This window comes from Mesoplodon bidens (assembly GCF_964165515.1).
Source record: "Mesoplodon bidens genome assembly, contig: HAP1_SCAFFOLD_412, whole genome shotgun sequence".
NCBI classification, from domain to species: Eukaryota; Metazoa; Chordata; class Mammalia; order Artiodactyla; family Ziphiidae; genus Mesoplodon; species Mesoplodon bidens.
In genome coordinates, this window is record NW_027672600.1 from 327,624 (window position 1) to 341,621 (window position 13,998).

The 13,998-nt window shown below is 40.5% G+C and overlaps 1 protein-coding gene across 1 annotated transcript in view; it reads right to left on the reverse strand.

Moving 5' to 3' along the window:
- Positions 1–13,998, reverse strand: part of LOC308609934 (protein WWC3-like) — a gene marked incomplete at both ends in the record, with an annotated part of 51,280 nt that overhangs the window by 20,931 nt on the left and 16,351 nt on the right. The window contains 5 exon segments of the mRNA XM_081259209.1: positions 2,352–2,606; positions 2,748–2,820; positions 3,029–3,129; positions 3,259–3,427; positions 13,812–13,963. Coding sequence (XP_081115335.1) covers positions 2,352–2,606; positions 2,748–2,820; positions 3,029–3,129; positions 3,259–3,427; positions 13,812–13,963 — 750 coding nt within the window.

Below are 13,998 nucleotides of genomic sequence, written 5' to 3' on the forward strand. Positions count from 1 at the left end.
AGAGTTTATTATAATTGGTAGATTTATTTATTTGGTTGCTCTCTTCCTTTTTTTATATATAGATATATATTTTTTTCCTTTTTCTCTTTTTGTGAGTGTGTACGTGTATGCTTCTTGGTGTGATTTTCTCTGTATAGCTTTACTTTTATCATTTGTCCTAGGGTTCTGTCTGTCTTTTAGTATCAGTTTTAGCACTTGCTATCATTGGTGGATGTGTTTTTTTGGTTTGGTTATGCTTTTCTTTCTTTCTTTTTTTATTTTTCTCTTTTTAATTACTTTATAATTTTTTCAATTTTTAATATTTTTTTAATTTTAATAACTTTCCCTCCCTCCCTCCCTCCCTCTCTCTCTCTTTTCTTTCTTTCTTTTTTTTCTCCTGAGCTGTGTGGCTGACAGGGCCTTGGTGCTCTGGCCACGTGTAAGGCCTGTGCCTCTGAGGTGGGAGAGCTGAGTTTAGTACACTGGTCCACCAGAGACCTCCCGGCTCCATGTAATATCAAACGGTGAAAGCTCTCCCAGAGATCTCCATCTCAATGCTAAGACCCAGCTCCACTCAGTGGCCAACAAGCTACAGTGCTGGACACCCCATGCCAAACAACTAGCAAGACAGGAACACAACCCCACCCATTAGCAGAGAGGCTGCCTACAATCATACTAAGTTCACACACAACCCAAAACACACCAGCAGACGTGGACCTGCCCACCAGAAAGACAAGATCCAGCCTCATCCACCAGAACACAGGTACCAGTCCCCTATACCAGGAAGCCTACACAGCCCACTGAACCAACCGTACCCAGTGTGGGCAGATACAAAAGACAACAGGAACTATGAACCTGCAGCCTGAGAAAAGGAGACCCCAAACACAGTGAGTTAAGCAAAATGAAGACAGAGACAGAGAAACACACAGCAGATGAAGGAGCAAAGTAAAAAACCCACCAGACCAAACAAATGAAAAGGAAAGAGGCAGTCTACCTGAATAAGAATTCAGAGATGGACTTAATTGATATTTATAGGACATTCCATCCAAAAACAACAAAATACACTTTCTTCTCTAGTGCTCATGGAACATTCTCCTGGATAGATCATATCTTGGGTCACAAATCAAGCCTTGGTAAATTTAAGAAAACTGAAATCATATTAAGAATATTTTCTGACCACAATGCTACAAGACTAGATATCAATTACAGGAAAAAATATGTAGAAAATAGAAACACATGGAGGCTAAACAATACACTACTTAATAGACAGAGATCACTGAAGAAATCAAAGAGGAAATTAAAAAATACCTAGAAACAAATAACAATGAAAACACGATGATCCAAAACCTATGGGATGCAGCAAAAGCAGTTCTAAGAGGGAAGTTTATAACAATTTAATCCTACGTCAAGAAATAAGAAACACCCCAAATAAACAACCTAAGCTTACACCTAAAGCAATTAGAGAGAGAAGAACAAAAAAACCCCAAAGTTAGCAGGAGGGAGGAAATCATAAAGATCAGATCAGAAATAAATGAAAAAGAAATGAATGAGAAACAATAGCAAAGATCAAAAAAACTAAAAGCTGGTTCTTTGAGAAGATGCACAAAATTGATAAACCATTAGCCAGACTCATCAAGAATAAAAGGCAGAAGACTCCAATCAATAGAATTAGAAATGAAAAAGGAGAAGTAACAACTGACACTGCAGAAATTCAAAGGATCATGAGAAATCACTACAAGCAACTATATGCCAATAAAATGGACAAACAGGAAGAAATGGACAAATTCTTAGAAAAGCACAACCTTCTGAGACTGAACCAGGAAGAAACAGAAAATATAAACAGACCACTCACAAGCACTGAAATTGAAAGTGTGATTAAAAATCTTCCAACAGGGCTTCCCTGGTGGCGCAGTGGTTGAGAGTCCGCCTGCCGATGCAGGGGACACGGGTTCGTGCCCCGGTCCGGGAGGATCCCACGTGCCGCGGAGCGGCTGGGCCCGTGAGCCATGGCTGCTGAGCCTGCGCGTCCGGAGCCTGTGCTCCGCAACGGGAGAGACCACAACAATGAGAGGCCCACATACCGGAAAAAAAAAAAAAAAAAAATCTTCCAACAAACAAAAGCACAGAACAGATGGCTTCAGGTGGCTTCACAGGACCAGATGGCTTAACAGGCGAGTTCTACCATTTAGAGAAGAACTAACACCTATCCTTCTCAAACTCTTCCAAAATACAGCAGAGGGACAAACACTCCCAAACTCATTCTACCAGGTTACCATCATCCTGATACCAAAACCAGACAAAGATGTCACAAAGAAAGAAAACTACAGGCCAATATCACTGATGAACATATGAAAAAATCCTCCACAAAATACTAGCAAAGGGCGCGCCGGCCCAAACGAGCCGGCCGGCCGGCCTGGCTCCCCTCCCCGGCCCCGACGGGCGGGCGGGCTGCCCTGAGGAGGCGGGGAGGGGAGGGCTGGGCCGGCCGGCGGGCAGACGACGATGCCGAACTTCTGCGCGGCCCCCAACTGCACGCGGAAGAGCACGCAGTCGGACCTGGCCTTTTTCAGGTTCCCGCGGGATCCAGCCAGATGCCAGAAGTGGGTGGAGAATTGTAGGAGAGCAGACTTAGAAGATAAAACACCTGATCAACTAAATAAACATTATCGATTGTGTGCCAAACACTTTGAGACTTCTATGATCTGTAGAACTAGCCCTTATAGGACAGTTCTTCGAGATAATGCAATACCAACAATATTTGATCTTACCAGCCATTTGAATAATCCACACAGTAGACACAGAAAACGAATAAAAGAATTGAGTGAAGATGAAATCAGGACACTGAAACAGAAAAAAATTGATGAAACTTCTGAACAGGACCCAAAACATAAGGAAATAAACAACAGCAATGCTCAGAACCCCAGTGCAGAAGAAGGGGGTGAAGAGCAGGATGAAGACATTTTACCTTTAACCCTTGAAGAGAAGGAAAACAAAGAATACTTAAAATCTTTATTTGAAATTTTGATTCTTATGGGAAAACAGAACATACCTCTGGATGGACATGAAGCTGATGAAATCCCAGAAGGTCTCTTTACTCCTGATAACTTTCAAGCACTGCTGGAGTGCCGGATCAATTCTGGTGAAGAGGTTCTGAGAAAGCGCTTTGAGACAACAGCAGTTAACACATTGTTCTGTTCAAAAACACAGCAGAAACAGATGCTAGAGATCTGTGAGAGCTGCATTCGGGAAGAAACCCTCAGGGAAGTGAGAGACTCTCACTTCTTTTCCATCGTCACTGACGATGTGGTGGACATAGCAGGGGAAGAGCACCTGCCTGTGTTGGTGAGGTTTGTTGACGAAGCTCACAACCTGAGAGAGGAATTTGTGGGCTTCCTGCCTTATGAAGCTGATGCAGAAATTTTGGCTGTGAAATTTCACACTACGATAACTGAGAAGTGGGGATTAAACATGGAGTACTGTCGTGGCCAGGCTTACATTGTGTCCAGTGGATTTTCTTCCAAAATGAAAGTTGTTGCTTCTAGACTTTTAGAGAAATATCCCCAAGCTATCTACACACTCTGCTCTTCCTGTGCCTTAAATATGTGGTTGGCAAAATCAGTGCCTGTTATGGGGGTATCTGTCACGTTAGGAACAATTGAGGAAGTTTGTTCTTTTTTCCATCGATCACCACAACTGCTTTTAGAACTTGACAATGTAATTTCTGTCCTATTTCAGAACAATGAAGAAAGGGGCAAAGAACTGAAGGAAATTTGCCATTCTCAGTGGACAGGCAGGCATGATGCTTTTGAAATCTTAGTGGACCTCCTACAAGCACTTGTTTTATGTTTAGATGGTATAAATAGTGACACAAATGTTAGATGGAATAACTGTATAGCTGGCCGAGCATTTGTACTCTGTAGTGCAGTAACAGATTTTGATTTCATCGTTACCATTGTTGTTCTTAAAAATGTTCTATCTTTTACAAGAGCCTTTGGGAAAAATCTTCAGGGGCAAACTTCTGATGTCTTCTTTGCAGCCAGTAGCTTGACTGCAGTGCTGCATTCACTAAATGAAGTGATGGAAAATATCGAAGTTTATCATGAATTTTGGTTTGAGGAAGCCACAAATTTGGCAGCCAAACTTGATATTCAGATGAAACTCCCAGGGAAATTTCGCAGAGCTCAGCACAGTAACCTGGAATCTCAGCTAACCTCTGAGAGTTACTATAAAGAAACTCTAAGTGTTCCAACAGTGGAACACATTATTCAGGAACTGAAAGATATATTCTCAGAACAACACCTCAAAGCTCTTAAATGCTTATCTCTGGTACCCTCTGTCATGGGACAGCTTAAATTCAATACATCAGAGGAGCATCATGCTGACATGTACAGAAGTGATTTACCTAATCCTGACACACTCTCTGCTGAGCTGCATTGTTGGAGAATCAAGTGGAAACACAGAGGGAAAGATATAGAACTTCCATCCACTATTTATGAAGCCCTTCATCTGCCAGACATCAAGTTTTTTCCTAATGTTTATGCATTGCTGAAGGTCCTGTGTATTCTTCCTGTGATGAAGGTTGAGAATGAACGCTATGAAAATGGACGAAAGCGTCTCAAAGCATACCTGAGGAACACTTTGACAGACCAAAGGTCAAGTAACTTGGCTTTGCTTAACATAAATTTTGATATAAAACACGATTTGGATTTAATGGTGGATACATATATCAAACTCTATACAAGTAAGTCAGAGCTTCCTACAGATAATTCAGAAACCATTGAAAATACCTAAGAGACTTTTAAAATAGGCTTTCTCTTATATTTGATATTTGAAAAAATCTGTAGGAAATTTGAAAATATCTTACAGAAAAGTTGTAAGGTGTACGTAGGCCACTTAATCACTGAATATCTTGACCTGTAGGCCTCCCATTGAGTACATTAGTCATTGATAATCTGCCTGTTTAAATGGCCCGTTTGAAGTCCCATGCTTTGGAGACCTAACTGTTCTTCCAGAAGATAGCATTGAAAGTACCATGTTACACTCTGTGTGATCTCTGCTAATGGCACTTTGAAATTGTATTAAGTCATTTTAGATATAACATTTGTCACTGTGGATCCAATTGTCAGGTACTTAGTTATCAGTTCTTGGAAGAAATAAATTTTGAGGAGGTATGGGAGGAAGGAATACATTATATAAAACATTACAATGAAGCTCATGACTGACCTTTGAATAGTAGGAATTTAAGTATGCTGTTAAAAATCTGTAAGGGACCGTTAAAATGATCAGACTGTAAGAGAAACGTGTGAGCTCACCAAACAAGGATTTCAGTGTAGATTTTGCCTTTATCAAATGAAGTTGAAGGAACAAGTTAAAGTTTGAATGGAAGAGCCTGCCATTGTTGTTCCACATCTGATTGTTGCTGTTTACATTCCTTTATTGAGCCTACATCTTCATAAGCTTTTTGACAGGTATATGTTGAACACTTCTGTTTCATGGTCAAGACAGGATCAGAGACCATGGATACTGACAACTGATTTGTCTGTTTTCTTCTGTCTTTTTCCATGACTCTATCTACTGCCTCATCTTGATTTACAAGCAAAACCTAGAAAACCTACAAAAATAAGTGTTTTGTGGTTTATCTAGGAATAATATAGAAAATATTGCTCTTATTTTTGGTGAAGAAAATCAATTTTGTATAGTTTATTTCAACCTAAATAAAATGTGAATTTTGTTTAAAGTTCAGGTACATTGTTTTTGATGCGGACAAAACAGATTCTTGTGGTAAATCTTTTCAAAAATATTTATCACCTTCACAATTGAAGATAAGGTCTTTTTTTTTTTCTTTTGGTGTATGGTTTACTACTTGGGGGAATAAAAAAGCCATTTTAATTGTGAAATTATTAAATGTAAGATTTATCTAACTTTTTAAGTATTATATGCTGTATGACCCCTGATATAAATTGTTAGTGTTTGCGTAATTGTTGCTGGCTAAAATGTAAATGAATGAATATTGCAAGAAAAAAAAAAAAAAATACTAGCAAAGATCATCCAACAGCCCATTAAAGGGAGCATACACCATGATCAACTGGGGTTTATCCCAACATACGCAAATCAATCAATGTGATAAGCCATATTAACAAATTGAAGGAGAAAAGCCATATGATCATCTCAACAGATACAGAAAAAGCTTTTCACAAAATTAAACACCGATTTATGATAAAAACACTCCAGAAGTAGGCATAGAGGAACTTACCTCAACATAATAAAGACCATATATGACAAACCCACAGCCAACATCGTTCTCAATGGTGAAAAAATGAAACCATTTCCTGTAAGATCAGGAACAAGACAAGGTTGTCCACTCTCACGATTATTATTCATCATACTTTGGAAGTTTTAGCCACAGCAATCAGAGAAGAAAAATAAATAAATGGAATCCAAATAGGAAAAGAAGACATTAAGCTGTCACTGTTTGCAGATGACATGATACTATACATAGAGAATCCTACAGATGTTACAAGAAAACTACTGGAGCTAATCAGTGAATATGGTAAAGTAGTACAATACACAATTAATGCACAGAAATCTCTTGCAGTCTTATACACTAATGATGCAAAATCTGAAACAGAATTTAAGGAAACACTCCCATGTACCACTGCAACAGAAAGAATAAAATACCTTGGAATAAACCTACCTAAGGAGATGAAAGACGTGTATGCAGAAAACTGTAAGACACTGATGAAAGAAATTAAAGATGATACAAACAGATGGAGAGATATACCATGTTCTTGGATTGAAAGAACCAACACTGCGAAAATGACTCTACTACCTAAAGCAAGCTACAGATTCAATGCAATCCCTGTCAAACTACCAAGGGCATTTTTCACAGAACAAGCATAAAAAATTGCACAGTTTGTATGGAACAACCAAAGACACCGAATAGCCAAAGCAATCTTGAGAAAGAAAAACGGAGCTGGAGGAATCATCAGGCTCCCTGACTTCAGACTATACTACAAAGCTACAGTAATCAAGACAGTATGGTTCTGGCACAAAAACACAAATACAGATCAATGGAACAAGATAGCCCAAAGATAAACCCACACACATATAGTCACCTTATTTTTGTTAAAAGAGGCAAGAATATACAATGGAGAAAAGACAGCCTCTTCACTAAGTGGTGTTGGGAAAACTGGACAGCTACATGTAAAAGAATGAAATTAGAACACTCCCTAACACCATACACAAAAATAAACTCAAAATGGATTAAAGACCTAAATGTAAGACCAGACACTGACAAACTCTTAGAGGAAAACATAGGCAGAACTCTCTATAACATAAATCACAGCAAGATCCTTTTTGACCCACCTCCTAGAGAACTGGAAATAAAAACAACAAACAAATGGGACCTAATGAAACTTAAAAGCTTTTGCACAGCAAAGGAAACCATAAACAAGACCAAAAGACAACCCTCAGAATGGGAGAAAATATTTGCAAATGAAGCAACTGACAAAGGATTAATCTCCAAAATTTACAAGCAGCTCCATATCAAAAAAACAAACAGCCCAATCCAAAAAATGGGTAGAAGACCTAAACAGACATTTCTCCAAAGAAGATATATGGATTGCCAACAAACACATGAAAGGATGCTCAATGTCACTAGTCATTAGAGAAATGCAAATCAAAACTACAATGAGGTATCACCTCACACTGGTCAGAATGGCCATCATCAAAAAGTCTACAAACAATAAATGCTGGAGAGGGTGTGGAGAAAAGGGAACTCTCTTGCACTGTTGGTGGGAATGTAAATTGATACACCCAATATGGAGAACAGTATGGAGATTCATTAAAAAACTAAAAATAGAACTAGCATACAACCCAGCCATCCCGCTACTGGGCATATACCCCGAGAAAACCATAATTCAAAAAGAGTCATGTACCATAATGTTCACTGCAGCTCTATTTACAATAGCCAGGACATGGAAGCAACCTAAGTGTCCATCAACAGATGAATGTATAAAGAAGATGCGGCACATATATACAATGGAATATTACTCAGCCATAAAAATATACGAAACTTGAGTTATTTGTAGTGAGGTGGATGAACCTAGAATCTGTCATGCAGAGTGAAGTAAGTCAGAAAGAGAAAAACAAATACCATATGCTAACATATATATATGGAATTAAAAAAAAACTCGTTCTGAAGAATCTAGGGGCAGGACAGGAATAAAGATGCAGATGTAGAGAATGGACTTGAGGACACAGGGAGGGCGAAGGGTAAGCTGGGACGAAGTGAGAGAGTGGTATGGACATACATACACTACCAAATGTAAAACAGATAGCTATGGGAAGCAGTCGCATAGCACAGGGAGATCAGCTCAGTGCTTTGTGACCACCTAGAGGGGTGGGATAGGGAGGGTGGGAGGGAGACGTAAGAGGGAGGAGATATGGGGATATATGTATATGTACAGCTGACTCACTTTGTTATACAGCAGAAACTAACACACCAATGTAAAGCAATTATACTCCAAAAAAGATGTTAAAAATAATAATAATGTTTTTAAAAAGTGGACTTAACATGATCCAGCTTTTCCTCATAAGTCAATTTTCATACAATATGTGGATTATTTGCTGTTGTGTTCAAACCCTTGATAGATAATCAGCAAGACACCCTGTACTTCTTTCAGAACTTAGCCTCAAAGGGACATAAAGCACCCAAAGAGTAATTACAATTTTGTGAGGCTAATGGAAAATACTTAGGATGTTTGGTATCTAAAGAAGGGGTTTCAATTGCTCTAGAAGCAATTTGGCTTTCCCTGCTCCTAAAACAAGAAGGCAAGTAAGGGGACTTCTAGGCCTTGCAGGCTACCAACGGAGCTGGATTCCAAATTTTTCTTTAGTGTCTCGACCATAAATAATTTGCCTACACAATACGAACCTGAACCTCTTGGTTGGGGAACAGACCATTGCGAAGCCTTTAGTTTCTCTAAAGGGCTTCCTGGCAAAGGCCCCAGCCTTGGGGCATCCAGACTATGATTTTCCCTTTTTTCTCTTTGTGCATAAAAACAAGGGTGACACACTAGGAATATTAACTCAACTGTAAGGCAGTCACTAATGACCAATAGGATATTACTGCCAGCAGCTAGATCCAGTAGCTAAGGGCCTTCCCCTTGCCTCCGAGCTGTCACAGCAATAGCTGTTGTTTGTCAGACAACATAGGAGACAGTCATGAGTCACCCTCTCACCGTCTTTGTTCCCCACTCCATGAAAACTCTACTAAACTCTCTTCACACACAACCTTATTCAGCGAGCCATTTAACTTGAGATTGTAATCATGAGACTGTATTCCTCTCACCAAACATAATTCTCCACAGGTGTAATGAACTTAGTCCAGTGACCTTGCTCCCAGAAGAATCAAAGAGCAGTAATGAAAAGTATGATTGCATTGTTTTAACTGACAGTATTTTATCTTAAGTATCAAATGGCAATAATGAAAAGTATGATTGCATTGTTTTAACTGACAGTTTTTTATCTTCTAGGATTGACCGTCAAGAAAGCCCAAAGGATAATCCTGACTTTATACTATGCACTCATGGTTCATATTTAAGAGGACCTCATGGAATGTACCAGGCTAGTAACGCTGTCATTTCTCCACTGTGTATCCTTGAAAATGGGCCCTTTCTAATGTCTTTTCTGCCCAACAGGCTGAACTAACAGCACGAACAAGAGCCTGCCTGTCATTTGGCAAAAGGAAAATCTGCTAACATTTACACAGACAGCCACTATACTTTTGGGGTGGCACATGATTTTGGTATGCTTTTGGAAAAAAAGAGGTGGGATTTTTAACATCCTCAGGACAGCCTACCAAAACTGGGAAACAAGTAGCAGAATTACTAGAGGCATTTCTGTTGCCATGTGCACTTGCTGTTACTAAGGCATGGGGCCATTCAAAGGCTGACACTGCAGAAGCAAAAGGAAGCTCTCTAGTCGATCATGCTCCCAAGACAGCAGCTCTGAAAAACGACACCAACCAACCAACCACTGTCTTTCCCTTTCAGCCACCCAGTAACCTTCCTGATATACTGCTGAAGTTTCAGGGAATGGTGTTTTCTGAAAATGGTTAAAGCTTTCAGAAAAAGGAAAAAGACACCTAAACACAGAATGGAGGAAGAGTCAACTAACAAAGAGCTGTGGACAGGTCCAAAGGGAAAGCCTATCTTTCTGTTTGGAGCTCAATATCCTATTTCACAATATATTTATGAGTTAACTCACTGGAACCCAGATAAGGTGGTATTACGAGGTAAACAATATTTTTCGAAGCCTATTTTACAATAGCCCAGAAGGTTTACTCAAGATGTGCAACTGTCCAAAATATAACCCAGGGAAGCATTTACACAGTTCTCAAAGAAATTTCCCATTACCTGCAGGTCTTTTTGAAATTTGGTATGTTGATTTTATACAAATGTCTCGCTCAGAAGGTTATCAATACATTCTTGTTATAATTTGAATGTTTTCACATTGGGTTAAGGCATTCCCGTGCAGAAAGGCCACAGTGCAGTAAGTAGAGAAATCAATTTTAGAAAGGGTGATACCTCTTTGAACAATCCCCTCAGAAATACATAGTGATAAAGGAACTCATTTTACTGGACAAATTATTAAGAAAATTTGCAAGATTTTTCCAACTACGCAGCACTTAATTGTGTTTATAATCCCTAGTCTTCTGGTTAGTAGAAAGAACAAATGGAACAATTAAAAAACAACTGGCTAAAATTATGGATGCTTATTCCTCACCTGGCCTAAGGCCCTTCCATTGGTTCTCAACCTCATATCCACCCCTCTTGGCAAACATCACTTCTCTCTCTTTGAGATGATCACAGGGAGAACAATGAGATTGAATGATGGACTATATTAACTTATATTATTAAAAGGAGACATATTACATCATGGCATAGGTTTAACTGCATTTTTCAAAGGATATTCTAAGCTTGTTTCTGAAGCATATCATAGTAATCTATCCTCAAGCGAAGATCAGATGCCCCATGACTTACAACCAGGAGATTACGTACATTGGAAAAGGCAGTATTTAAAAGACTACCTCCACCCTAGATGCAAGGTCCCTTATCAGGTGCTTTTAACTAACTCATGTGCAGCAAAACTGAAGGGAACTGACTCTAGGATTCATGTTTCCCACCTAAAAAGGGCTCCTGCACCAGACTGGTCTATAGACAGGGCTGATGACCTCAAACTCACCTTAAAGTGATGCTCCAATAGGAAAGAAACACCAACACCAGGATGAGAAGGTGACATCAGAAATAGACAGCTATCCCAACAGGCTGGACCTGACCCATACGGTTATTTACAACATTTTCTTCTTGGTTTCTTGGCCTTCTGCACACAAACCAAATGTTTTCCTATAATGGGCACAATTCTGTGCAAATTTGAGAAATCACTCCAAATGTTGGGACTATGGTCAATCACCTGCATCCAGTACTTCTGGGTTATCTTGCTGGGTTTCTCCACTCCAAGGGTCTAATTGGATGGCCCTCAGGAAATTTATTTTAGAAGAAAGAAATTATAGTTCTGTCAGGCCACTCCTGATATTACTAGATGGGACCCCCTCACTTGGCCCATCAAGCATACTTATTCTGACACTAGCCATAAATATGAGTTTTCCATTGAGGTCAGTCAAGCTCAGTCAGAACAATGAACTGAATTTCAATCAAAAGGTGTAACTTTTTAATTATTAGGAGGGACCCTCCCTCAGCTACGGGATGGATTTTTACGGCTGAAAATGGTCATCTAAGTTTAAAGACCTCCTTACGTTGGGAACAGTTAAATCACACTAAAAATCATCAGCCTGACGACACTAGTACATTATGAAAAATGGCAATATATCATTTCCCTTAAAGATAGTGATAGGTATGGAACAGACTGGGTCAGGCGACGAGAATACAGTGCATCGCACGTAATGGAACTCAATGGCTTTGTGGGTCCAATATACGGCCCTGGCTTCCACCAGGATGGCTAGGAAGGTGTACTTTAGGATTCCCTTGGGCTCAAGGCCACTTACGTAAAAATTTAGACATAAGTCCAGCAAATTTGCCATCAGTATGAGCCCAATGGGCCAAGAGATCTGTATCTCAAGGGTATGATTACTTAGCAGCTATTTTTGTGCCTTCAGTAGGTCTGGAAGATATAGTTTCCCACATCGAAGGCTTAACAGAATTCAGTCAAAAGACCTTAAATGATAGCAACCATGCTATTAGCCTACTGAATTCTGAAGTCTCTATGATGAGAAAAGTGGTGTTATAAATTCCTTAACTTGAGGTGCCTGGTTTCCTTTGATTAACTATAATCTCTCAATGTTCCAACTACATGGTTTTTGTTGCAAAACCCCTATATATCCTGGCTCCTCCCTTACCTCTTTGGAGCAGTCTCTCAGAGGTACCTGAGAGGGTGTCTCCCAGGCTATAGTCCTCAGAAAGTCTGCCAAATAAAACAGAATTCTCAGCTTTTAGAGTGTGTTTTTTTTTTTTTTTCAGTCAACAAAGCACAACGGAACAATGGAGGAATTTTGTACGTGGACTTTATACTCCATGTCATTGTTATATTTTCTGAGTATAACTCTACTGTTAAGTAAGAAAATGTGCTTGCTCTTAGATTTCTACTGAATTGTTTAGGAGGAATGTGTCATGATCTTGGATTAGTTTTCAAATGATTCAGAAGGAAAAAGAAGCTGGGTGCACATCCCACATGTATACACACAAAGAATGGAAATGTGAAGTATTAACAAAAGTGATTAGGGCAGGGCTTCCCTGGTGGCGCAGTGGTTGAGAATCTGCCTGCCGATGCAGGGGATACGGGTTCGAGCCCTGGTCCGGGAAGGTCCCACATGCCGCAGAGCAACTAGGCCCGTGAGCCACAACTACTGAGCCTGCGCATCTGGAGCCTGTGCTCCGCAACAAGAGAAGCCACCGCAATGAGAAGCCCGCACACCACAACGAGTAAATAAATTTATAAAAAAATAAAAAATAAAAAAAAGTGATTAGGGCATAATTTAAACGTTGGGGGAGGGGGAAATACCAAAAGTGTATCCCATGGCTGCTTACTCTGATTTGGGTCAATGACTGTAAATAAAAGTGTTATAAAGTAGAACAATCACAATTATTGGCAGCCTAATCCAAAGTAATTATTCCTGATGTAATGCACTTTAATCCACTTTAGAAAATGCCAAGGGAGGGACTGCATGTCCGCATTTGTTATGTGCTAAATAGTTTCGGAACAAAGATCTCCTCACTGGAGATACGGTGATGGGCACAACTAGGGTCTGGTGAACAGAAGGGCCAAATGGATGCTTCACTGCTCTTAATGTCAGAAACGGAGAAAACTGACAAGCGTCCAAAACGTTAGGGACCACAAAATACCCTGAGCCACACGCGGCCCTGAAGATGGCACATGAAGGAGTAAAAATCCACCCCGTTTAGTTGTCCACTTAATGGGTGAACTGTATGGTAGGGAGATTATATCCCAATAAAGCAGTTAATAAAGAAAAAAACAAAACTTAAAGGGCCCTATTGTATTCAATCTGGGCCGAGGGAGTCCCTCAACAGTCCCCCCCTTTAAGAGAAATTCGGGGAACAGAAGGAAAGGTGAAAAGCCTACGCGTAGAGCTGGGGTCAGTGTACTGCCCTCGTGCAGACTGGCATACGATCCCCCGTGAGGATCCCGACTTCTGGGCAAAGGTACCGAAGAGCCGCCGCACACATTCCACGCAGCGTGGCGTCTGACAAACACCCCGGCGGCCTCTCGCCCGAGGGGCTGCTGGCCACGCTCACCTCTCGGACACAGCCTCGGCCTGCTCCGCCCTGCGCTCCATCTCCACGACCTCCTCCTCCGTGTACTCCAGCTTCACCCGCTCCTCGGCCAGCTCTCTCTCCACCGCCTGCAGCTGGGTCGTGGTTCTCGCCAACAGCACCGTCACCGCGTCCTACAGGACCAAAGGGACGCTGCTAAGAAGCGGAA